The 23,002-nt window shown below is 41.0% G+C and overlaps 2 protein-coding genes across 3 annotated transcripts; one reads left to right on the top strand and one right to left on the bottom strand.

Moving 5' to 3' along the window:
- Positions 1 to 827: 827 nt before the first annotated feature.
- wdr59 (WD repeat domain 59) lies at positions 828 to 17,004 on the top strand. Of its 2 annotated transcripts, XM_065952605.1 has the most exons (27): positions 828 to 930; positions 2,549 to 2,598; positions 2,991 to 3,126; positions 3,240 to 3,325; positions 3,498 to 3,578; positions 3,710 to 3,747; positions 4,465 to 4,553; positions 4,649 to 4,765; positions 4,979 to 5,056; positions 5,426 to 5,582; positions 6,001 to 6,080; positions 6,176 to 6,302; positions 7,332 to 7,441; positions 7,597 to 7,761; positions 7,913 to 8,008; positions 8,645 to 8,749; positions 8,860 to 8,981; positions 9,139 to 9,292; positions 10,638 to 10,694; positions 12,295 to 12,428; positions 12,839 to 12,920; positions 13,110 to 13,222; positions 13,440 to 13,590; positions 14,373 to 14,454; positions 14,559 to 14,679; positions 14,764 to 14,906; positions 15,501 to 17,004. In XM_065952605.1, exons 1-27 carry the CDS (start codon positions 877 to 879, stop codon positions 15,734 to 15,736), a joined length of 2,964 nt encoding a protein of 987 aa, XP_065808677.1. In that variant the 5' UTR covers positions 828 to 876; the 3' UTR covers positions 15,737 to 17,004. The 2 variants fall into 2 exon arrangements, with proteins under 2 accessions (XP_065808677.1, XP_020495862.1); XM_020640206.3 differs by lacking the exon at positions 10,638 to 10,694.
- LOC109988644 (WD repeat-containing protein 88) lies at positions 16,875 to 22,986 on the bottom strand. Its single transcript, XM_065952609.1, has 11 exons — positions 22,616 to 22,986; positions 21,396 to 21,506; positions 21,078 to 21,166; positions 20,471 to 20,534; positions 19,946 to 20,084; positions 19,736 to 19,865; positions 18,599 to 18,783; positions 18,403 to 18,485; positions 18,234 to 18,302; positions 17,363 to 17,461; positions 16,875 to 17,239 (listed from the first exon to the last, which is right to left on the bottom strand). Exons 1-11 carry the CDS (start codon positions 22,736 to 22,738, stop codon positions 17,114 to 17,116), a joined length of 1,218 nt encoding a protein of 405 aa, XP_065808681.1. The 5' UTR covers positions 22,739 to 22,986; the 3' UTR covers positions 16,875 to 17,113.
- Between the last annotated feature and the right edge of the window lie 16 nt (positions 22,987 to 23,002).

Raw genomic sequence — 23,002 nt, 5'->3', positions numbered from 1 at the left:
ATCACGACAAGAGGAACAGAAGATAGAAAACTTAAAATCCTTTAAAAAACAATAAACAATCACAGAGATTAAATATGAAAATATTTTAAATAAATAAGATCCACAAAGGAATACAGAAATATGACATTAAGCGAAAATAACATCCTACACAGTCCAACTCTCACCAATTGCAACACGAAATGCCTAGAATTTGTTATAATAATTCATCAAAATAAATTTAAATAAAATAGGAAAAAAAGGTAGTTAAATAAGAAGTTAAAAGTCATGTTGTTGGGTTCTTGTGTTCCTGGGTTCTTATGATGGTTATTATAATGGTTCTTATGATGGTTGGGTTATATATGTCTGGTTGTGTATCGTGCACTTTGGGTTCTTTTCTGTTGAATTGTATTTAATTATTTTTGGTATTTTGCATCTGTTATATTCTTACTGTTGTTAATGTTTTTCTGTGTTTGGTTTAGTTTGCTTTGTTCTTGCTGTTTGTCAAAGCACTTTGTAAACCTGTGTTTTTAAAAGGTGCTATATAAATAAAGTTATTATTATTATTATTATTATTATTATTATTAATAAAATATTTACAGTGCAGAGTTATAGTTAGAAGTCGTATTAAAATTCTAATCAGAGAAAATATATTTAAAAAAATAAATAGATAAATAAGATCCAAAAGAAATACAGAGATAAGATATAAAGTAAACAGAAATACAAATGTCTTAATGCCAAGAAAGCATTTTAGTTTGGACCACAATGTAGCTGTAGCAGTGATTGATACAGAATCCTCGGGGGAAAATCTGTGTTCTCCCACCGTTTCAGTATTCATGAACGCAGCGTCGTCTCATTCAGGTCACGTGATGTTTTGTTGACGGTAGGAGACGGAGAAAGATGGCGGCCCGCTGGAGCAGTGAGAATGTGGTGGTTGAGTTTCGGGATGCTCAGGTGAGACAGTGAGACAGCTCAGGTGTGAAACGAGAGGCCGTCAGCTCAGGTGGACGGTTAAAAACTTTCAGGAAAAGTTGAACGGAGGGAAACAGCGCCGGGAAAAGAAACACACAGTCAAATTTAACACAAAAAACCTTCTATTTACTTTCTTTAATTTCTGTGATAAGATGATTAAATGGAGTTTACAGCTGCTTCACAAAGGATTCACACATCAGGAACACTTTCTACAAAGAATCAGCGTCTTAAAATCAGTAAAGTCAGACAAAAGTTAATAAATTGCTCAAACCTCCAACAATCAGCTGGTTGACTTTAACTTTTCTTTGTTGACAAACTAAAAAGTTTTCAGTTTTTGACTGCTGGTCAGACAAACATGACTTTAAAAGAGGTGTAAACATGGAAAATATAAAGGCTATTTATAAAACAGGACAGTTACTGTAGATGAGCTCTTCAAATTGATAAATCACATTTCTTTTGTCTTTGAAAAAGTTAAATTCTTAATTAGTTTCTTAATTAATTCTTAGTTAAGTTCATAAAATTGGAGTACTTATAAATATTGCTGTTAAATAAGGCTTAAAAAATGAGATTATTTTATGGGTTGTGAATGTACAGCTACAGCGAGCAGTGACGTAATGAAACACCCAATTCACAATACAAGACACGTCAAGATACTTAGTTTACGATACGATTTTATCATGAATTATACATTTTAACAAAGAAATTAGATTTATAGTTAAATAAGGTTCTATTATTTAAATGATCTGATGATTAAAATATTTCTTTATCCATGCTACTGACCTTGAACGAGAGAAGCCAAAAAATGGCGCCCTCTGCTGGTTTAAAAAGAGTATTGCAACATATCTTTCTGTCAAATCGTTTTAAATTGTCCATATTTGTATCAATTTTTTTATTGAATTGCAAAGCAGTGTTAAACTTCTAGTGAGTAATAATCAAATAGAGGCAGCGTATATCCTTTGAGGCATCACATACAGAGTAGAGGGAAATATTTTCAATCATAGACCAAAACTTTTACAGGAAATATTCAAATCCCAGTAAAAGTATCCTTGAAATGTTATTACGTCGAACATAGTTTGTCCTCTCTGGTGGGTTGAAAATAAAATAATTAAATGGTTACTCCTGAAGTCATTGGTGCCTTTCATTGTATGTATGAGCTAAGTGAGGATAAATTAAATTGAATAGTTTGGTAGTGTTGTATCGCAAAGATGCTCTTTAAAATTATCTTCTTTTTTATTGATTTATTTTTGGGCTATTTGCCTTTATCTGATTGGCCAGTGGAAAGAGTAGGAAACCGGGTAGAGTGAGAGTGGGGAATGACGTGCGGAAGGTCGGACTCGAACTCGAACTCGGGCCACTTGGCTGGAGGACTACAACCTCCGTACATGGGGCACCAACTCAACCGCTAGACCATCTGCGCCCCAAAATGATCATGTTCAAAACAAAGTTTCTCTAATAAATCACTTTCAAACTCCTAAAACTATTATTATTAGGAGTACTGATATCACAAAGTCCAGTTTTTGTCAGACTATAGACTCTTAAAAAGAAAAGCTAGAAAGATACCATCACCTGTTAGATTATCAACCTCTCCTTCTTCTTTCAGGCCACCGCCATGTCAGTGGACTGTCTGGGCTCACACGCCGTGCTGTCCGGGTAAGTTCAAATCCCCTGAACTCACAGCGGGACAGAAATACAGTTTTTTATTTGAGTTAAGAACAAAAATCATTTGGACACAGTGAAGTTCTTTGAGTTGAAGTAGGAGATTTTGAGCTCTCTAAAGAAGAAGAAGAAGAAGAAGAAGAAGATGATATCCTTTATGATTCCCATGAGGGGAAATTACATTTGCACTCTGTTACTGAGACACGCTGCACACACTGGCTGAATATTTACACTATGCAGACCCACGTTCATGAGCATCATGTGGCAGAGACGATGTTGTTTGATTAATTATGTCTGGTTGGTCTTCTTCATCAGGCTGTCAGCACTCATCAGACGACTAAAATGTAAAACATCACAAACTGTTTTCTTCCTTAAATGTTTTCCAGGAGACGTTTCCTCTACATGGTGAACCTCGAGGCTCCGTCTGAGCCTCCAAGGAAAATTGGTCGACAGAGTAAATGGGACGTGGGAACGGTCCAGTGGAATCCTCACCGCTCAGAGTCTCACATCTTCGCTGCCTCAGTGAGTTCTTTATTTATTTAATATTTATTTATAAAGAAAAACATGTATGAAGAAAATCTGCTCTGGAAATAAACAAACCCACCTGTGTCACTGAGAGTTTGTGTCGTCTGCAGAGTAACCAGCGTGTGGATCTGTACTCGTGGAAGGAAGGCTGTGGAGAAGTTCACACCTCCCTGCAGGCTCACACCCGAGTCATCAGGTAACAGCAGACGACCCGCCGGGACGTGTTCATGTGAACTTTCTGTGATGTGTTCATGGACTCTCTGTGAGGTGTTCCTGGTCCGAATGTGGTGCATTTAAAGACTTGTCATATTTACTCAGACTCTGTGATGTGTTCAAGGACTCTGTGTTTGATCTGGTTTTGTCCCCAGTGATCTGGACTGGTCCTGGTTTGAACCTGAGTTCCTGGTCACCAGCTCGGTGGACACTTACATCTACATCTGGGACACCAGGTGAGAGGAGACAGTTGTCTTTAAGTCTCATCAGCAGATCGCTCTGATCAACACAATGAGAATAATCTTTGGGATGTCATTCAGTTTGACATTTGAACTCATCATCAGTGTTTCTGTGTTCGACTCTACAGAGACACTCGGAAACCCACTGTGGCGCTGTCTGCTGTCGGTGAGTGTTTAAAGGCGTTTCTCAGTTTGTTGGTTGATCTTCCTTCTTTGAGTGTCAGTTGAAAATCAACTTAAATTGAGAGTTTAACCTTTACTGTTAAAGTTACTCTGTCTGTGAGCTTCTGTGTCAGTCCATCAAAGAACATGTATCTGGATGTTTTTTAGAGTTTCCTACATTCAGGTATTTTTCTGCCTTTATTGTCAGTGGATAGAGTCGAAAATTGGGGGGAGAGAGAGTGGGGACAGACATGCAGGAAAGGAGCCACAGGTCGGATTCGAGCCCGGGCCGCCTGCTTAAAGGACTTCAGCCTCCGTACATGGGCTGCTGGCACACCTGAGTTTCCTACATTTGATTATAATTTATAAAGTAAAAAACTTAATGCACACAAGATGAATGACTTAAATTTAAGAGTGTATTTGGAAGTATACCCAAAGAGAATCACTAAGAAATGCAACATGTATGCCTACTTTAGTGTCCATTAAACAGAGCTTGTTAGTTGGAGGGTCCTTGAATGCACCGCGATGAAGTGTTGTTTCTTCATAGTTTTTGGTTTTGGTTAAATGTGTCTGCCTGAGGAAATTTCATAAAAATAAAATGAAGAAGACTTGTGTATTTTCAGGAGGGAACATAACTAAATAGTAACTAATAACTTAACTTAACAATTTAACTAATAACCAGCGTCCTCACCCCTTTACACATCTTGTCTCTCGTCTCCAGCTGGAGCGTCTCAGGTGAAGTGGAACAGGAAGAACCAGTACCTGCTGGCGTCCAGTCATGATGGAGACGTTCGAATCTGGGATAAAAGAGTAAGCAGAGTCCATGTGTGGTACCTTCGATGCACAGTGAGCTGTTTGTGTCTCTGAGCGGAATACAAGTGTACCCTCTGATTCTCTCTGAGCAGAAGCCAAACACGGCGGTGGAGTACGTGGCGGCTCACCTTTCTAAGATCCACGGCCTCGACTGGCATCCGGAAAACGAGTTCATCTTTGCCACGTCGAGCCAGGACAACTCAGTGAGGGTGAGAGAAACAAGCAGCCTTAAACGCAACAGTTATAGTGGAATTATTATAACAGTTTAAATCAGGGAGTCAAAGATCCAACCAGAATCCACAAAGAGAAAAAGGAAAGAGGTCATCTGACTACGACTGGTCACTCAAAATACAGGAATATCACTTGAAACCCTCCGCTTAGGAATATCCTTAAATAAAAAGTGTGTGTGTGTGTGTGTTTAGTTTTGGGATTACAGACAGCCCAGGAAGTATCTGAACATCCTGTCCTGCCAGGTGCCGGTGTGGAAGGCCCGGTACACGGTGAGTATCAAAGATTTTATTAAACTTAATTTATCCTGAGAGGGAATTTAAAGTTTACACTGACACAAGAGCATGTCTGTACAGAGAAGAATATTCACTGGGATTAAATACATGTTACAAAAACTAACCATGATTTGCTATTTCCCTTTTTTTGGTTAATATATATACGACAATGTTGTTAAAAAAATAAACAAATCATTTTTCATTTTCCTGAGCTGATTATGAAAAGAACATCTGACACACAGATTATCTTCTAATGTCAGATTTATAAAATACTAAATAAGTGAATGAAAACAGAAAAAACACAGCTGTATAAAAATGACCTGGAGTAACCATTAAAATGGTATTTCATGTGTGTGTGTGTCACAGCCGTTCTCAAACGGTCTGGTCACAGTGATGGTTCCTCAGCTGAGGAGAGAGAACAGTCTGTTACTTTGGAGCACGCTCGACCTCAACAATCCCGTCCACGCCTTTGTCGGACACGATGACGTGGTGCTAGAGTTCCAGTGGAGGCCGCAGAAAGAAGGTGACCAGTGACACGTTGAGAAGTTCACACACTTATTCTTCAAGTAACTTTTAAATCCCCTCAAGCAACTTCAGTTAAAAGTCCCAGAAAACAATAAAAAAAAAGTGGTCGTCCGATCGTTCAAATGGTTTGAATCCCCATCATACTTGTGCTACTAAAACTGCTTTTTTATGCTGACGGTGTCATTTCTAACAATATCCACAAAGACCACGTTTCAGACTGACTGTCAGAGACTCTTATCAGACAATTTATTTTGTACTGACTCAAACATATTCAGTGTAACTAGTAATGACGTATTCTGTTTCCTGATCTCTCTAGCTCAAACGTTGTACATAATCACTTTAATTATTTTGTAAACACATGTAAAGTGTTGTTGTTGTTGTTTACAGTGTTTTCATGTTGTTTGTGGACTCTATAGGCTCAAAGGATTACCAGCTGGTCACCTGGTCCAGAGACCAGACTCTGAGGATCTGGAGGGTGGATCCTCAGCTGCAGAAGGTCAGTGTGAAACCTCAGAGAGAGAGATGCCTGTCGTTGTTTGTCCGCCTTCCTCTGGTCCAGCCTGATGTCTGTGTGTTGCTGTCGTTGTGTAGCTGTGTGTCAGTGACGTGGACGACCTGATGGAGGGGATGTCGCTCACCGTTGAGTCGGAGAAGTCTCTGTCGTCTCATGAGCCGGAGAGCCAGCACGGCATCGGCCTCGCCGCTGAAAACCTGCACGGTGAGAAAAGTGTCAACGAGACATTCAGTCACAAATTAAACTTTACAAACTTTTATTTTTAGGTCTTCTGTTGATTATTTATAATAAAATTAACACAATTAGACAAGCTGTGAGCTGATTGGAAATACATACTCAATTTTATTAAGATAACTTGAAAGTTTTGAATCTAATTGGCTGTACCGGTGTCTCCTCCTTACTGTTAAAGGAAAACCGTTAAATACTTCCAGTGAAGCTAACTGTTCACTTTTCAAAATAAAGTATACTGGCTACTTATTTAGCCTGCACTAAATTTAGAGGCCATAGGAAAAGGATGCGGTCAAAAGTGTTTGTTAACAATGTTTTGTAACTTGTTCCCAAGCTAAATGATAAATATGAAGATTTTTACTTCATTTTCTACATCCATGTGGCAGGAGAACTCACATGTCACATTGTTAAACATCTCGTGAATGCAGTGTGTTTTTGAGTTTGAACCTTACAAGCATACAGTTCTCTGACTGATTAAAATGTGTAACAGTTTTCCTAAAGGGGTTCAAACCCTCATCTTGCATTACTGTCCTGATATGCAGAATTATTCCTGGCCTAAATGTTGACCTCTTTGTACTTGAAGGCTTTTTCACCCAGGAATATGTGAGACCTTTTTGTGTTTAGTTCACAATGAACTATTTTCTTAACCCAAGCCACTGTCTTTTCTTAAACCTTATTGGGTAATGACGGTGCCTTAAAGGTGGAGTCAGTAGAAATGTTTTCTGCAGCTTTTGAACACTACATTCAATCTGGGCCCCTCCTTCTGGGCACAACGCTCCTAGAGGCGCGCACTCACTGCAGGACATAGTGTGTACATTTCCTGCTATACCTACACTGCAAGCTACTGCATGTCCAACAGGAAGCAGACCAACTCTCCGACAGATAGACAACCATAATACTGTCAGTTTTAAAAATCAAATTAACGTTGTCCGTTGGAGTCTTTGCATCATGTTTCTCCTCCTGGTTAAAGCTGCACCTGTTGTTTCCTGCTCTGTCATCTTTCAGATCCGGACTCTGGAGGTCGTCACGACTCAGCGGGGGGTTCAGGTGTCCCTCAGACTCTGCAGCAGGAGTTTTCTTTGGTCAACCTGCAGATCAGAAACGTCAACGTGGAGGTGAGAATGTGACATTTACTGTCAATTTAACCTTTGCATATATGTATCTATAATATAATGATTTATTATAAAGGAGACCTTATTTAAATATTCAGCAGTCAGTGTGTGTATCTCTCTTAATGAGGTGACATCAGACTGAGATGTTTTCTGTGCAGATGGACGCAGTGAACCGCAGCTGTGTGGTGTCAGCTCACTTCGGCAGCCATCAGGTTCACCTGGTTGTGAAGTTTCCTGCTCAGTATCCCAACAACGCCGCGCCAACCTTCCAGTTTGTCTCCCCAACAACCATCCCGTCTGTCATGAAGATAAAGATCCAGAAGGTACGGATGCTCCTGAACGCACCACAACACCCTGTTTAGTTCATCTAGTTTTTACCTGTAATTTAAACTTTTAAAAACAACTATACATGATTTTTTTATCTTCTCAAAATAAAGGGGGATCTTTATTCTTTGTTTTTTTCTTTGCATTCAGATTCTGACTGACACATCCCTGCAGAAAGTGAAAAGGAACCAGAACTGTCTAGAGCCGTGCGTACGACAGCTGGTTTCCTGTCTGGAGTCGGACATGGTGGGTCACTCCTTTTCCCCTCCCTATCTTCTCCCACTTCTCAGCTGCTGCCTCTTCTTCTCCTTTTCAAAGTTAGAGACCAAACAAAACTTTTAAATATTTCCCAACTCTTAAGAAATTGTTTTATTGCTGCAGCTTTAGTTTTTTTTAGTAAGTCGCACAATCTGTGTGGAAACAACCTATTGTTTCCTCCATGATCACCCAGTGAAATTAGCACATTTGTTTTGCTCCTGTGTGCAAGTGAGTAACTCTCCATACCAACAGGTGTCAGTAGTCTGAATTCATCATTCAAAGAGTGATGCAGCTGATATCGCTGATGCATGCCTATTGGGCCAACTATTTCCAAAGGCTTGAAACACATAATGAAAAACAAAGCTCTTTCCCTGTCAAAGGCTGACTGTCAGATTTGTGTGTCAGGACCGATGGAACAATGGAAGATTGTTGTTGGTTTTGTTCAACATTTAATACTGTGTCTGTAATGAAGTTTGCCAGCCTTTAAGGAAACAAGCAGGCCTCATGCTAACATTTATTCTAATTATTTTTTAATGCTACTTTCATTGACTTCATTGCTGTAGGACCAGAGGTCAAAGTTTACTCTTACAGGTCCGTCCTCATGATGTGTATTTTCTCCCACAGATTCAGGAGGATGGTCCGACCTCCAGCCCCTTTGTGCTGTCCAACCCCGTCACTCCGGCCCTGCAGGCGTTCCCCCGAGTCACCAACACATACGGCTCCTATCAGGTAACAAAACACATCGACTCTGCTGCATGCTGAGACGTTTAACAGAAAGCAGGAGAGAAGTTTTATCTCGATCAAACTGTGCATTCAGAGAATAATCCTCTTCTTTCCAGGATGCAAACATCCCGTTCCCTCGGACCTCTGGAGCTCGTTTCTGTGGTACCGGCTGCCTTGTTTACTTCACCCGACCAATCACGATGCACCGCTCTGTCCCACCCACTGAACCCACTCCCAGGTAAAAACACACACAGGTGTTTGCCTTTTACATGGATGTCACAAAAAAAGGGGGAGGGTTCCCACAGTTCCTGCAATCCGAAAATGCCATTGTAGCTTTCCTATTTGATAAATAATGAATTGACATCGCCTGTGTGTGTGTGTGTTTGTGTGTTCAGGTCGCTGTCAGCTCTGTCGGCCTATCACAGCGGAGTGCTGACTCCGATGAAGATGCGTTCAGAGTCTCAGAGCACTCTGCGCTTGTACAGTGGCAGCCCGACCCGCTCCGACAAAGACACCGTCTCCATCTCCTCCTTCTACTACAAAGAACGGGTAAGACACACACTCGATGACACACAAATGCTCAGCTGAAGTTGTGTGTCTGTCTAAATTAATGGGCACTAAAGATGTTTTTTTTGTGAGCATTGTCTTTGTAGAGGCCATTTTAATCATGTTAACTTTAGTTTCAGAAGTATGATTTAAGTTTGTGTTAATAGAGTAAATTTTTTGTGTTGTTAGAAATAAGTATTAATTTATGAGAAGCACTTGATTTGACATGGAAACCTTTATGGTGAATAATGGATTTATTTGGGCATATTTTGGCAGGTATTTGTGTTATGGGTGGAGCCCAGTTAGTTAATTTGGGTGCGATGCACAGGTGGTGAGACAAAAAAAAAGATTGTTTTGTTTGTGGACTGTGGTGGAGGTCTAGGAGCCACGCAGCAAATGTTTTTTGATCGGGACCTTTTGTTATGAGTTTTGATATATTCGTTTTGGATCTGTTCTGGAAACAAGTGGAATTACGAATAAAATAAGAAATCAAGTGAAACAACAGATCTGTGAGTATATTTAAGTGGACACGCATCAGGAACGAACAGGTTGGCTCCTATGACACAAGTGACAATTTTTATATTACACACAAGAAGAAATTGCCACTACAGTCTTATTAACCCTTTCTCTACATATAAAGAGATGTATGAAAGTTTATTCAAGCCAAATCGGTTGAGTCAGCACAAAACAGACCTGACCCCAGATCAGTCATAATTCATGGGATGTGGAAGGAAACTGTTGCCATATTAGCATGCTAGCTTGACTCATAGTGTCATGGTTACTGCCTGAATGTACAACAAAGACCCCGGGAGTTTTCAAACTGAAAAAGGGTCACAAGTCTCTCTAAAATATCTCAAAGTCTATGGTTCTAAAATACCAGAGTAGTGTGGGTTATGGTTAAAGACATGTTGCACAACACAAATGTATTTATGTGAACTTGGCCTGAACAGTTCTGAATACTGAGATAATTCAAGTCACTCTTGTCCTTGGCTTGTATTTTTTGTGATTAGGAGTCCAGATCAAATGAACAACCATCTCTTATGACTTCAACATGCTTGCATTCTACTTGGTGGTTTTGCCTCGTTACTGACCACAGTCTCTGCAAATACACTGAGCCTGTGGGTATTGTTTCAGCAGCCAATGAGGTTGCAGCAGAGGCTTACATCTGAGGACTTCACTTATGTTACTTTTTTCAAACAAAGTCAGCCCCCCCCCTCTGGCTGTCTCCCTGATGGGTTACTATGTGTTTTTTTTTCTTCGTTATTTTCCCTTTATTTATTTTCTCTGGCCAATCACCTGCCCCCATGCTGCTGTGGGCCACGCCTTCTTCCTATTCTCCTCCAATCAGAAGCTCCCAATCTCTGCCTCCCGTCGCTGGTCTGTCCAAACCCTTCATGATTGGCCGGTATTGAGCTCTGTCCTTCATGAAACCATCCATCACCTCCTTCATTTCCTTCTCTCTCGCTCTTCTCAGTTTCCCGTTATGAAATGTTAACCTTTTCTTTGCACATCGCTGCTAACGTCCTTACAGCTGAGCCACTGACAAAGTGAAATAACGTTGTTTGTTCCAAATTTGAATTTTGATGCAAGTCTGTCAGCAACGGTAACAAGTCATAAGACGGTAACAAGGAAGTCAATTGAAGCAAACTGGAACTGGAAACATTTCCTCATCTCTGTGTGTGTTAGATTAAACAAACCTTAAAACACATCTCTTCTAGTGATAATGATGAATGGAAATGCTAAATGGACTTGAGCTTGCACAACACTTTTCAAGTCTTCTGACTACTCAACGTGCGTTTTACCCACGCAGCTCACCCTTACATTTACTCACAACACATTCAAACACTGATGGTAGAGGCTGCTATGTAAAGTGTCCATCAGTATTAATTAATCCCATTTATGCACATTCATACCCAACTGACGCAGCAACAACAGCAACTTGGGGTTCAGTCTCTTGCTCGACATGTGTCTTCAGGAGCTGGGGATCAAATCCCTGACCTTCCAGTTGGGTGACATCTGACTCTACCACTGAGCCACAGCCGCCTCTAAATAGTGCTACACTGAGCTAACTTCATCCTGACTGCAGCTCTGTAGATAAATCAATCAATCAGAAATCCATATTCTCTCTTCAACTGTGAATAAAGAAACAAAACAGGTCCCGTTGTATCATTAACTCAGAGTGTTTGCAGAAAGCCGTACATTTCCCACCCGTCTCCAGTCGACCATTGAAGCTGTTAGTGCTGCAGCATTTAGCACAGCTGATTAGCATGGCATCTTAAAGCCGACAAAGTGTCAACCAGTGGAGGCAAAATTCAAACTCAGAACATATAACCACGCTTTTTGACTTCTTGTCTGCTCTTTAACTGAGTCTAAAGCTTTTAACGTTCACTAACATTTAACGATAACAACAACAGGAGCGTTTCTGTGATCACCAGAAGAATTCATGTCTGTGTTTTTACCCTTAATTTAAACCATTTTTAACGTAATTTGGCTTTTCAGGCTACATATGAGTTAGTTCATAATAATCTGTACACTAACTGTGTGTTCACTCTGCGAGAAACACAGAGTCAAGTGGAGGTTTTCTGGAACCCCAACTAGTATGAGATCCAGAACTCTTCAGATATCCTGAGAGCGCCTCTGTATCCCTTCATAGGAGAGGGGCGTCTGAAATATCTCACTGAAGAATCTTAAATTGGTCAAAGAAATCCCAAACATTCAGCCTATTCTTTGAGTAACAGACATACACAACACACATTTGATAACTCCATGAAGTCTCTGACCCTCTTAAAGGGACAGTAACAGCAGCCCTATGTTGCAGAAACAGTCGGCTCTAAGGCCTCGTCCACCATCAGTCAGTGTCTCGCAGTGTGAACCGTCTCTAACAGTAATTTGTCATCGAGACCACTTTTAATTAAGTGGTGCTTTTTTTGTCTCCTCTGGGTTTGCCGTCTCCCCCCTCCTCCCGTCTGTGTGTCTGTCTGTCTGTCTGTTTGTCCGTCTGTCAGAAATCTCGGCGGTTCAAGACGAAGCGAGAGGGGACAGACTACGGGAACCGTCCCATCAAACTGGCAGGAAAGGTCATCATCCAGGAGATCTCCTGTCTGCTGCCCGTCCACAAGGCTCTGGGAGAGAGCTACATGTGAGAACTCCAAACTATCTGTATAAAAACCTCACCTTGGAATGGGAGGGTCAAAGGAGGGTTCTGAACTGAAAAACTGTTAGATCTCACAAAAAGTTGCAAGTTAATCGATTGAATTAGGGGGACTTTTTTTTCCCCAAAAAGGGGGGAATTTGGGAAAAGATATTGCAAAATGACATTTTAGCAGTCTGAATTAGGGTAAATACTGAATCATTAATTTATCTTTAGTTCCCTGTGTGAACATTCAGCTGCTTCCTATTGCATAAAAAAACAATCCATTAGTGGTTTAACCTTAAGACTTTGTTTTCTTGGATAGTGCACTAAAGTCAGTTGTATAAAATTATACTTTTTTTGTACCGCATTTAAATGAAGTCATTTTAATAACTGCTGTTTTTTTCTGTCTTGTTCAGTCTGAACATGAATGACATCCAGGAAACGTGTCAGAAGAACGCAGCAGCGGCGCTGACAGTTGGACGCAGAGACGTAGCAAAGGTAAAAAGTGTTGCTGATTAAATGTATGTTTTCTTTTGAAGTTACCTTCCTTTCCTTAAAGAAAACAGCTATAGCAAGAACACATATTTATATGACTTTTTTCTAAATGCTCAGGCTGAAGCTTCTCAGTTGTCCCGTGTCTGATAAACAGTAACTCTGTCATATTTGTTTGTGTGTGTGATTTTGCAGGTGTGGGCTCTGGCATCTGCAGCAACCAATCAGGATTTGAGTCCAGACTCAGACCCCGACACAGAGACCCCCTGGGCCAGACACCCGTTTGGACGCCAGCTGCTGGAGACCCTGTGAGTTTATTTGTTTCCTCCAGTCAAAGTTTCATCAGGAACAAAGCTCTAAATGTTTGCTTTGTAGAGAAGAGAATAGTGTAAGGAGGGACGATGTTAGCCGAGGCAGGATAGAAATATCTGGACAGAAAAATCAATGTGGGAGAACAGGATCAAACTGAGGATCCATGTGTGACTAAAAGCTGTGTATGTTTGTGTTTGATGAAACATCCGACAGTTTGGATCACTACAGTCAGATGAGCGACGTTCAGACTCTGGCCATGCTGTGCAGCGTGTTCAGAGCTCAGGCTGCTCCTGCAGACTCTTACTCTCTGTACGGACACCACCCATCACGCTCCTCCATGTTCCCCCCACACCACTCAAGATATGTAAGTCCCTGCTCACCCAAAATACAAAAAAAATACACATTTCACAAACTTTCTTCAGCAGCAATTATTCCAATGGAAGTACTCAGCTTCATGTTTGTATTAATTCTGTAGTCATTCATGAACTGTTGGTCGAACAACACAAGATTTTTTACAATCTAATGTTTGTGATTTCTCATGAATCTTGTATACATTTAGACTATCAACTGGCTACTCAAATATTAATTATTGGAACATATTGTCCATTGCAGCTCTGATAAAATGAATTTCTGGCTTGTTGTCTGATTGGTTCAGAGTTCATTCTGACTTCACTACACTTGGTGTATTTCAGAGTCCAGCTCCAATAAGTCAGTCTAATTCAAATGTATTCACTCTTAGCTATTTTTCAAACATGCAGCTATAAGTCTGTATTCTCATGTTGTCAGTTTTTCAAGAACAAAGCAGCTAATGAACCAAAAGGACAAGAGAAATAAACAGGACCTATAAAAAGCAAGTATCGAAAATATGTAGTCAGTAAATGTGGACAAATATTATAATAGAACAGTTTAAGTCTAAGAAAAGTAATTATTTTGTTATTTATACATACACAAACACAAACAAAAAAGAAATCTGAGATACAGTTGTTTCAGTTTCACCAAAGCATCCATGCTGCCTTCAGTTCTCTTGATTCTGTTTAATGTGTAATGAAAAGTAAGGTTAATTCCTGATGTTTTAATAAAGGTATGCTAGGGGCTTTTAGGCTGCAGGAAGTGATGTACTAATAAAGTGATGTACTAATGTTTCAGCCGAGCTTCACATCCAGCTCCGTCACCTCGGGCTCATGCTCCAGTACCTCTGACTCCATCACAACCACCAACTGGAACACAGGTGAGACTCCACAGCGCCGCCTACAGGCCAGCTGCTGTACTACTTCATCACTCTCTTTACCTTCTATAGATTTATACATGCATTTGTTTTCTTGTTGTTAACAGGTAGAGAGCCTGAACACCCTAACCCCTGGGGTGAGTCCTCCCCTGATGATTATCGCTATAGTAACCAGGGTTACAGTGATCCACGGGAACGGGAGCGGGAGCAGCACGATATGAACAAGAGGTGATGTAGAAAGACAGATGACCGTTGGTAGGATGTTGTGACATGCTTTCTGTTTCTATAACACAACCCCCCTCCCCCCTGCAGGCTGCTGGACCCGGCCAACATGCTGCAGTTTGATGACTTTAAGATATGTTACGGTGAAATTCTGTACCGCTGGGGACTGAGGGAGAAAAGAGCCGATGTTCTCAAGTTTGCCTCCTGCCCGCCTGAACCTCACAAAGGCATCGGTACGTACATTTATCTCCAAACTTTCCCTCCTGTTTGATGTCAAGATGTTCTCATACCATCCCTGCCTGTTTAGCAGAGTTTTTAGCCAATAAGGAAGCTTCTTTTTATCCAGCTTTATTACAAATGTTATCTCGAGACACTTTACAAGGAGCAGCTAAAAGCAGGCGCCCCATGTACAGGCTACAGTTGCACTGGTCACAGGTTTGACCCCCTATCCTGACCTTGTTTGGTGCATGTAATCCCCACTCTCTCGCCCCCTATCTTCTTTAAAGAATAGTTAATACTTTAACTGAAAAGGGGATATTCCTCTATTTTTTATCTTGGACTCTATGTTTGCATCTTTATGTTTTTGTACAATCATGTAACTAAACCAGGCAGCTGCAGACCAGTAACTCCTAGTTTTATCTCAAGCCCCCTGTGTTTGTTTGTTTCTGCTACCAAAACATCCAAAACATTTCACACACACCGCTGCCTCTCTTAGTTAGTTCACTTAAACATAACTATCAGCCAACAGATCAACCTGAGTGTCACTGATTGTTCTAATACACACTGTGTTGCTAATGCTAACCCTGTTTCTCTCTGTCTGTCTGCAGAGTTTGGAGTGTACTGCTGTCACTGTCGCAGTCAGGCCAGGGGAACTCAGTGTGCCGTCTGCAAGCGTCTCACTTTCCAGTGCGCCATCTGTCACGTGGCTGTGCGCGGCTCCTCCAACTTCTGCCTGAGCTGTGGTCACGGAGGACACACCAGTCACATGATGGACTGGTTCCGCCGACAGGACGAGTGCCCGGCTGGCTGCGGCTGCCACTGTCTGCTGCAGAGCACCTTCTGATGCAGCGTAGGCCCCATGCTGAATAAAACCTAGGCATCTCCAGAGAACGGAGGGGTCTGATCAGCAAGATTTAAGGGGGCTGATGCACAGCTCGGACTCCTCGTGGTCGCAGAGGATCCGCTCCACTGACAGATGGTGACAGGACAACAGAGTCCATCCAACAGTTTGCCCCACAACACAAAACACTGCTCAGACTGAAGGACAATCATGGTCCCTTGACCCTCCAGACTCTGTCCTCTGGACTGCATTTAAACTAGGACACTAGAAATGCCAAAACCCAAAGGCTAGATAGTCGTGAATTTCATGCTGCCTTCATGAAGAACTTAATCTGTTGTAGAGACTTTTTCCTTTCCTCTAGGATCATCCTAAATGTAAAGGTTGCAGGGTGTGCACCTGTGTCTCTCAGGCAGGACGTAGTTTGTCACTGAACAATAAGCAGGTCTTTAAACAGTGGTGTGTTTCAACTGTCAGTGGTGTCGACATATTTTCATCACTGCTCAGGTTAAAATTTCCAGCAGTCTGTAAGGACTCCATCTCAAATCTGACACCGAATTTAACCAACACTAACAATCATTTTACTTACAAATAATCCATCTTTTTTGATTGTTTAATCATTGAGTGTCTAAGATAGGGGAAAAACTGCCAAAGTGACTTTCTGTCAGACGGAGCAGGTCACCATACAGATCAGATAAAACCAACAATCTCACATTTGAGAAGCTTGACCCAGAGAATCTGCTGATGTCTTGCATGAGCAAAGAAATTAAAAGCTTGTTGAACACCTTTTTCCCAGCTTTCCCAAAAGGCTTCTTTGAGGGGGAGAAGGAGGGGGGGGGGGGGGTTGTAGTGCCTGAATAATGTATTCATATGAACAATCCTTTTTAATGCTGTAACACCTCGACATAATACAGTTACTGCAAAAAGCAAAAAAAAAAAAAAAACAGTGATGTGAATCTCAGGTCATATCGCCCAGCACAAGTTCAGAGGCCGTAATAAAAACAGAAGAAGTGAGTGTTTGCATTTAGTTCACTGCCTGTTATGAGCGTGGGATAGGGCAGTGTCTGTGCAGTCAGTTAATTCAGTGTTTGTTATGAAATCAGGTGAGTCTGTGCTTCGTTCACTGTCCCTCCATATTCACAGAGGTCTTACAGGACTCAATGCTGGATCTAGACTGTTTTTTTTTTTAATGTGAAACTCTGAATGAAGAATGTGTGAATAGTTAACAAATGTACTTGATGTAAAATAGAAATAAAATTAAGTTTGAATTCAAATGTCTTTTTCAGTATTATATGGACGTAATTCTTACAATCGTCTTTGGCAAGATGTTGCATCCCTACCAGCTGCTGCTCTGTGGCTGACGACCGTCTTCCCTGGCAGGAGTCACAGGAGAGGTGGAGGCTGTGGTCGGTATCTGGAGGGGGATTTCAGTCGGCAGAAGACGCACTGTGTCAGCAGATCTGAGGTCTGTAGTCTGGACACAGGAAACGGCTTTCCACACTGCTCACACTGGGAAAAAAGTACTTAAAAGTCAAAGTCTGAGCGTCTTATGAATCTTAGAGTTTTAGTATCTGATACAATTAAACAAAAGTGGAACCAAAAGAAACACATGATGTTGAGATATTTTCTCACTTTGAGGATTTGAACTCCTGTTCCCTCAGCTGCAATCTTCTCCAGGACTTCTGGGATTTCCTCCATGTTCTCTAAGTTCCACAATCTGACAGTTTTGTCCTGTAGAGAACAAAAAAAGGCAGACAGAGGAACAGAGTTTTTGAGAATCTGTATGTAGAGGCACGTAGGACTGTAGAGCCTACAGAAGAAAGTTTTTCAAAACAAGCTAACTCCAGGTAAAGATGTTTAAAGATGTAAGCCTCTGTGATGACACCTAAGTGATGTCATAACCAGGCAGAGACTTGATCTGAAAACATATATTAGTCTTTAAAGATTGACTTGATTGAAAAACTGTCCAACAAATCCAGAGAAGACCTGGTTTGAATAAGCCAGGAAACTGTGGGGTTTTCTGTTTCAGAAAGAGAGGTCACTCTCACTTACTATGGTAACTGAGTCTGTGAACCTTAGCTGGTCACGAGCATGTTTTCTTCAACAAACCCCAAGTTTCTCTGGGCCTCCTCCCTCTTTCAGAGCCAGAAACACCGTTTATAAAAATAAGCATAACTGAGAACAAACCGAACAATGTCGGAGACTAAAGCCGAGAGGAAGTTCACCCCAAATATGCTCTAACTTGTCTGATTGACATGTTACAGAGACACTTTTTTTCAGGAGCATAGATGTCAGGACAAGGGATATTTCCTGGTCCTAAATAGATCCCATAGCTAAATGTCAGCCCCACAAGAGGATGTGAAAACCCTACAGAAAGTTGAACAGGTTAGCATTAGAAGAACCAACTGAAAATGTTTTTAAACTTAAAATGAAAACAGTTGAATCATCACAGCAGAGTAGCTGACTTTAACATGATATATATTTGATTATAAAAATGAGGTACCTTGGAGGCAGAGGCCACCAACTTCCTGTCAGCCGAGACCGACACGTCTGTTACCCAATCACTGTGGCCCTGTGATGAAGGCAACAAACACAATACAAAAATAAACAAGAAGCCTTAAATTTAAGAATGATTAAAAACACAGCGAGTACAGCTCATAGTGTTTAAACACCTTCAGAATGAGAGTCTGGCAGAGGGTGGACATATCCCAGAGTGCAACAGTCCGGTCGTAGGAGCCAGACACAAGCAGGTGTGCTGTGGATAAACGTGTACATCATGTTCAGAGATGATCAGTTTATAAATATAAGAGTTAATAATAAAGCCGCTCACACAGTCAACCCAAACATCACAGCAGCTGCCCTGCTCACCGTCAACAGAGAAGCTGCAGGAGCTCACGCTGCCTTCGTGGCCGCTCTGCAGCAGAGTCCCGCCGTGAGAGCGAAATCCTCCCGCTTGGAGGTCCCACAGCTTCAAGCTTTTATCCCATGATGCAGTGCACAGAAAGTGTCCGTTGTTGGTGAAGCAGCAGTCAGAAACAACGTTGTTGTGGTTACTGAGAGAGACGGGAAAACAAAGACAAAATATCAACAAATGAAGACAGAATGAGAAAAACAATCAAATGATGATTTAGCTTTTTTAAAATCTTTTTCTCAGATACTTAATCATCATCATCGTCCTTATCGTCATTCTTATGATCATCAAGCCTGATCAGCAAATACCCACACATCTGTCAGTAACGGTCTAGACCTGCTCTGTTTGTAAAGTGTATCGAGATAATATTTGTTTTTATAAATAAAGATTGATTGATAATTACATCAATAAAAACAATGATGAAGACCGTATGACCTGCTGAGTAAAAATAACCTTTATCATCTTGTGTTTACATTGTGCATTTCACTGAGTTTGTTTCTGCTTTAAGTAGTTCCAACATTTAGAGAAATATAGTAATAACCTTTAGTTTGTTACAGTTTCTTGAACAGGTAGATTTTCCTCAAGAAATGTTTTTTACCTGACTGACAAGACGCCCCATCTAACACCCCAAATAAACAAATAGACAGTTTAACAGTTTGGTAACAGAACAAACTACAGTATGAACATATTGAACAATCAGCTCAAGGTGCATTTTAAACTTTGGACAGAGGTGGGCTTTCTGTTTTCCCCTTTCCCTAGCCTTTATGCTAAGCTAAACTAAGCTAAGCTAAGATAAGAAGGTGCTAGCTGGAGCTTCTCATTCAGCAAATAGAAAAGAGAGTGGGGCTGGTTTGAACTCTCAGAGATAATGTGAATATGCTCATTTCTTAAATCAAGATTTGCCAGATGTCTGTACAGAATTATCAGTGTCATTGGGGTTCAGTGGGTTCCAGGGGTCCTCTGGTGTGCTAAAGTTACCCAGATCGCAGTGATTGACTCAATTTTAATGTTGACTATGACCAGCAGAAGCAGGCGGTAATAACAGAAGAGAAAAGAGTTTTGTGGAGGTTCTTTGAGCCTGGAGTGTTGGTCACCTGTTGATTGAAACGGTGGTTCCCCGGGTCTTCATGTCCCACAGTTTGATGCCCCGGTCTGCAGACACTGTGGCCACCCGTTGGCTCTGAGGGTCAAACCGACACCGCGTGATGGTAGAGCGGTGATGATCTGTGAGAGCAAAACAAACGCACCTTAAAAACAGTGTTAAGAATCCAGACAATGTGTTACCAGGCTGTGTGGTGTCGCACCGCTGATGTGGTGCAGTATCTTTCCGTCCTCTGAGTCGATGATGGAAACGCTGCTCTTTGGATCTGCTGTACAGACGAGCAGCCGGCCATCAGACGAAGAGCTGCAGGAGGTCAGCAGGCCGCCCAGTTTGCACTGCCACTGCAAATCAAATTGTTCATATGTAGAAGAGTACATTTACCCAAAGGTACAAATACTTTTACTTAAAGCTCCTGTGAGGAGATAATTTAAATGTCTGAGGAGTTATTTTAAATATCTTAAACTTCTGCGGTGGGGTAAATGTGTCAGGGGAAGAGATAAAAAAGACACTGCTGAAAGGTTCTTTTTGAGTGTTTTACTTGACTCTTAAAAAAAGAGCAGGATGAGATATGGTTAAAAAAACTGCTTACACAAGAACAAAATCCGCACAGAGTATGAGAGGTACCGGTTTGTCCACAGGAGGGCGCCAAAGTCAACACAAAAATATCCTCTCAGGAGCTTTAAGGAAGATGTGTGCATTACAAAAGAAGAGGAAGAAGAAGAGTTACCAGAGTCTGTCCAGTCTCCAGATCTGTGACCACCATCTTTTTATCCCAGGAGACTGTAACCATCCTGACAGACACACACACAGTACGGTCACTTTACTGTCTGACCAAACACTTGACACAACAATTAATTATCCTAAACATCATTATTCTTTCTCCTCCAAACTGTCAATTCAATTATTGGCAGAAAACGATCCTCTTCCCTCCCCTGGTATCTCTGTCATTTTTATTCTCCCTACAGAGGAGTGATGTCTACCAGGAAAACTCAGGGGGGGGGGCTCATTGCATTTAAAGAGACACACACACCAAAACAGAGCGTTCTGAGAGAGCTGCTTTATACAGGGTCACAAACCTCCTCTGGTGCTTGATTCATGCTATATTTTGACCAAAGCACAGCACAGATGTTTCATTTAGACCACAGGGGACTGTTTGAAAAGGTGGACAAGGGGGATAATATGTTCTCTTGAAGAGTTTGTTTCTCATGTTGGATTTAGTTATGTATATCAATGATAGTAAAATGAGTTTACTTTAGAAATGCTATGTACAGTAGAGTGTCAAGATTGAACTTTTTGCATTGATTTGGTTATTGTTTTTGTCTTACAGGACCCACCTGTTGCTGTTTGGGATGAGAGTGCACTCAGAGATGGTCCTACCATGAAGTCCATCGAAAACCTTCAGAGGTCTGCAGCTCTCAACATCCTGCACAGGTCAAAGATGTCAACAGGACATGCTACAGCTTACCGTCATTAAAATATTTTATAATCACTTTGCAACCAACATCTGCTGAACTCATCCACATGGAGAACAGACAACTACTGAGGTGTTAAAGAGCTGTTATTTAATCACCTACTTAACACAGCCAGAGAGGATTGAGACAGCGTTTTCAGACTAGAGGACTGCAGAGACAAAGTATGAATCCATAGTTTACCCAGAGGATGGCACTGCGGTCTGAGGAGCAGCTCAGGACGCGGCTGTTGTCGAAGCAGAGTCGAGCTGCGGTGACAGTGTCGCTGTGACCTCGTAACATCTTTACTGGAACCTGCACACACATGAAAACAACAACAAGGAGAGGAGGGGGAATATTACAGAATAAAAATGAAACACTTTGTGTTAGCATTGTGAATGAACACCAATCAGATTTTTAATTATTTGAATAGCCAAAATAATATTACAAATAAATAAAGCTTGATCTTTAACAATGAAAAAAAGTACTAGTAAAGGAAGGGGCTAAATATCTTATTGCAGTTGACACTTATTTTTGCAGGTGAAATATCATTCGCTGTAGTTTTCTTTTCTGCAGTAAGTAAAATGTTTTTGATGTATTCATAATATATATAAATATATATATATATTTTTGCATTTAGTAAAATGTTTTTGCAATCATTAAATGTCTGTGCAGTTGACCTTCAGGGCCACCGTAGTGAGGGAATTCTCAAAGTACTTTTGCTTATGTAGCACTAATATTAACAGTCTATATCAGGGGTGGGCAACTGGCAGCCCGGGGGCCACATGCGGCCCCCATCAACCCTCAACGTGGCCCTCAGGTCAATTTTTACATATCAATTAACTGGGAACATGAAGAAAACATGACTAAATATGCCATGAAATCATGAAAACCAGAAATATGTCCATAATAATAATTGATCACTGGCATATGTTGAGCTAATTGGAGATATAATTGACTGTAATCATTTTTGTATTCTACAATTTGGCCCCCTGGCAGTCAGAATTAAATGAATGTGGCCCCTTGCTGTGACCTAAGCTGCCCATCCCTGATCTACATGGTAGCAACTGTATTAAATTACATATCTGAAGTATTAAACTTCAATGTGAAATGTTGTACTTCTTCCTTCACTGCATTAATTTGACAACATTACTTATGTAACAGACTGTTGTGTGTTTGTTATTCGTAGTTAATTGACAATTTGACAAATTTTGAGTTTTTTTTTTTTTTAAACCTTTTTTCTGATGCTACATTATGTCTTAATTAAATTAAAATGTTTGGACGCATACTTGTTATGGATTATCTATTTTTACAGTTTTGGTGTTAATATTTTTTTTTAAGAAGAACTTGAATATTAAAGACAGACCGTGAACTTTAGCCACCGAGCTAACCTTTGAGCTAACCGTACTCCTGACTTTGTTTACCTGGGACTCCTGGCTCCACTCTCCTCCACCTGCGGCTCTTTTCTCCTCCTCAGGCTTCTCCGCCTCTTCTCCTCCATGTGTAGGTTCCTCCACTGACAAAGGGTCGAGTTTCTTGGTCGTCATTTCAGAAATTAATAGTAAAAAGTTTGTTAGCCGATGAAGAGACTTTTTAGGTCTCCGTCGCGACAGTTACCATAGCAACACCCCCGTTATGGTGCCTTCGGGTCATGTGGGACAACAGACAATCTAAACGCGTCATAGGATGGTTCTCTGATACAAACGAACTATGGTTCCTCCTACATGCTCCAACGAGTCAAATACATAGGCTGTAAAAATAACATATAACTCAACAGATCAGTAAAATAGTCAACAGAAACAAACAAATAA

This window comes from Labrus bergylta, chromosome 3 (genome assembly GCF_963930695.1).
Source record: "Labrus bergylta chromosome 3, fLabBer1.1, whole genome shotgun sequence".
NCBI lineage: Eukaryota > Metazoa > Chordata > Actinopteri > Labriformes > Labridae > Labrus > Labrus bergylta.
Note: the sequence above shows the minus strand (reverse complement) of the source record. Positions and strands in the feature narration are given on the sequence as shown.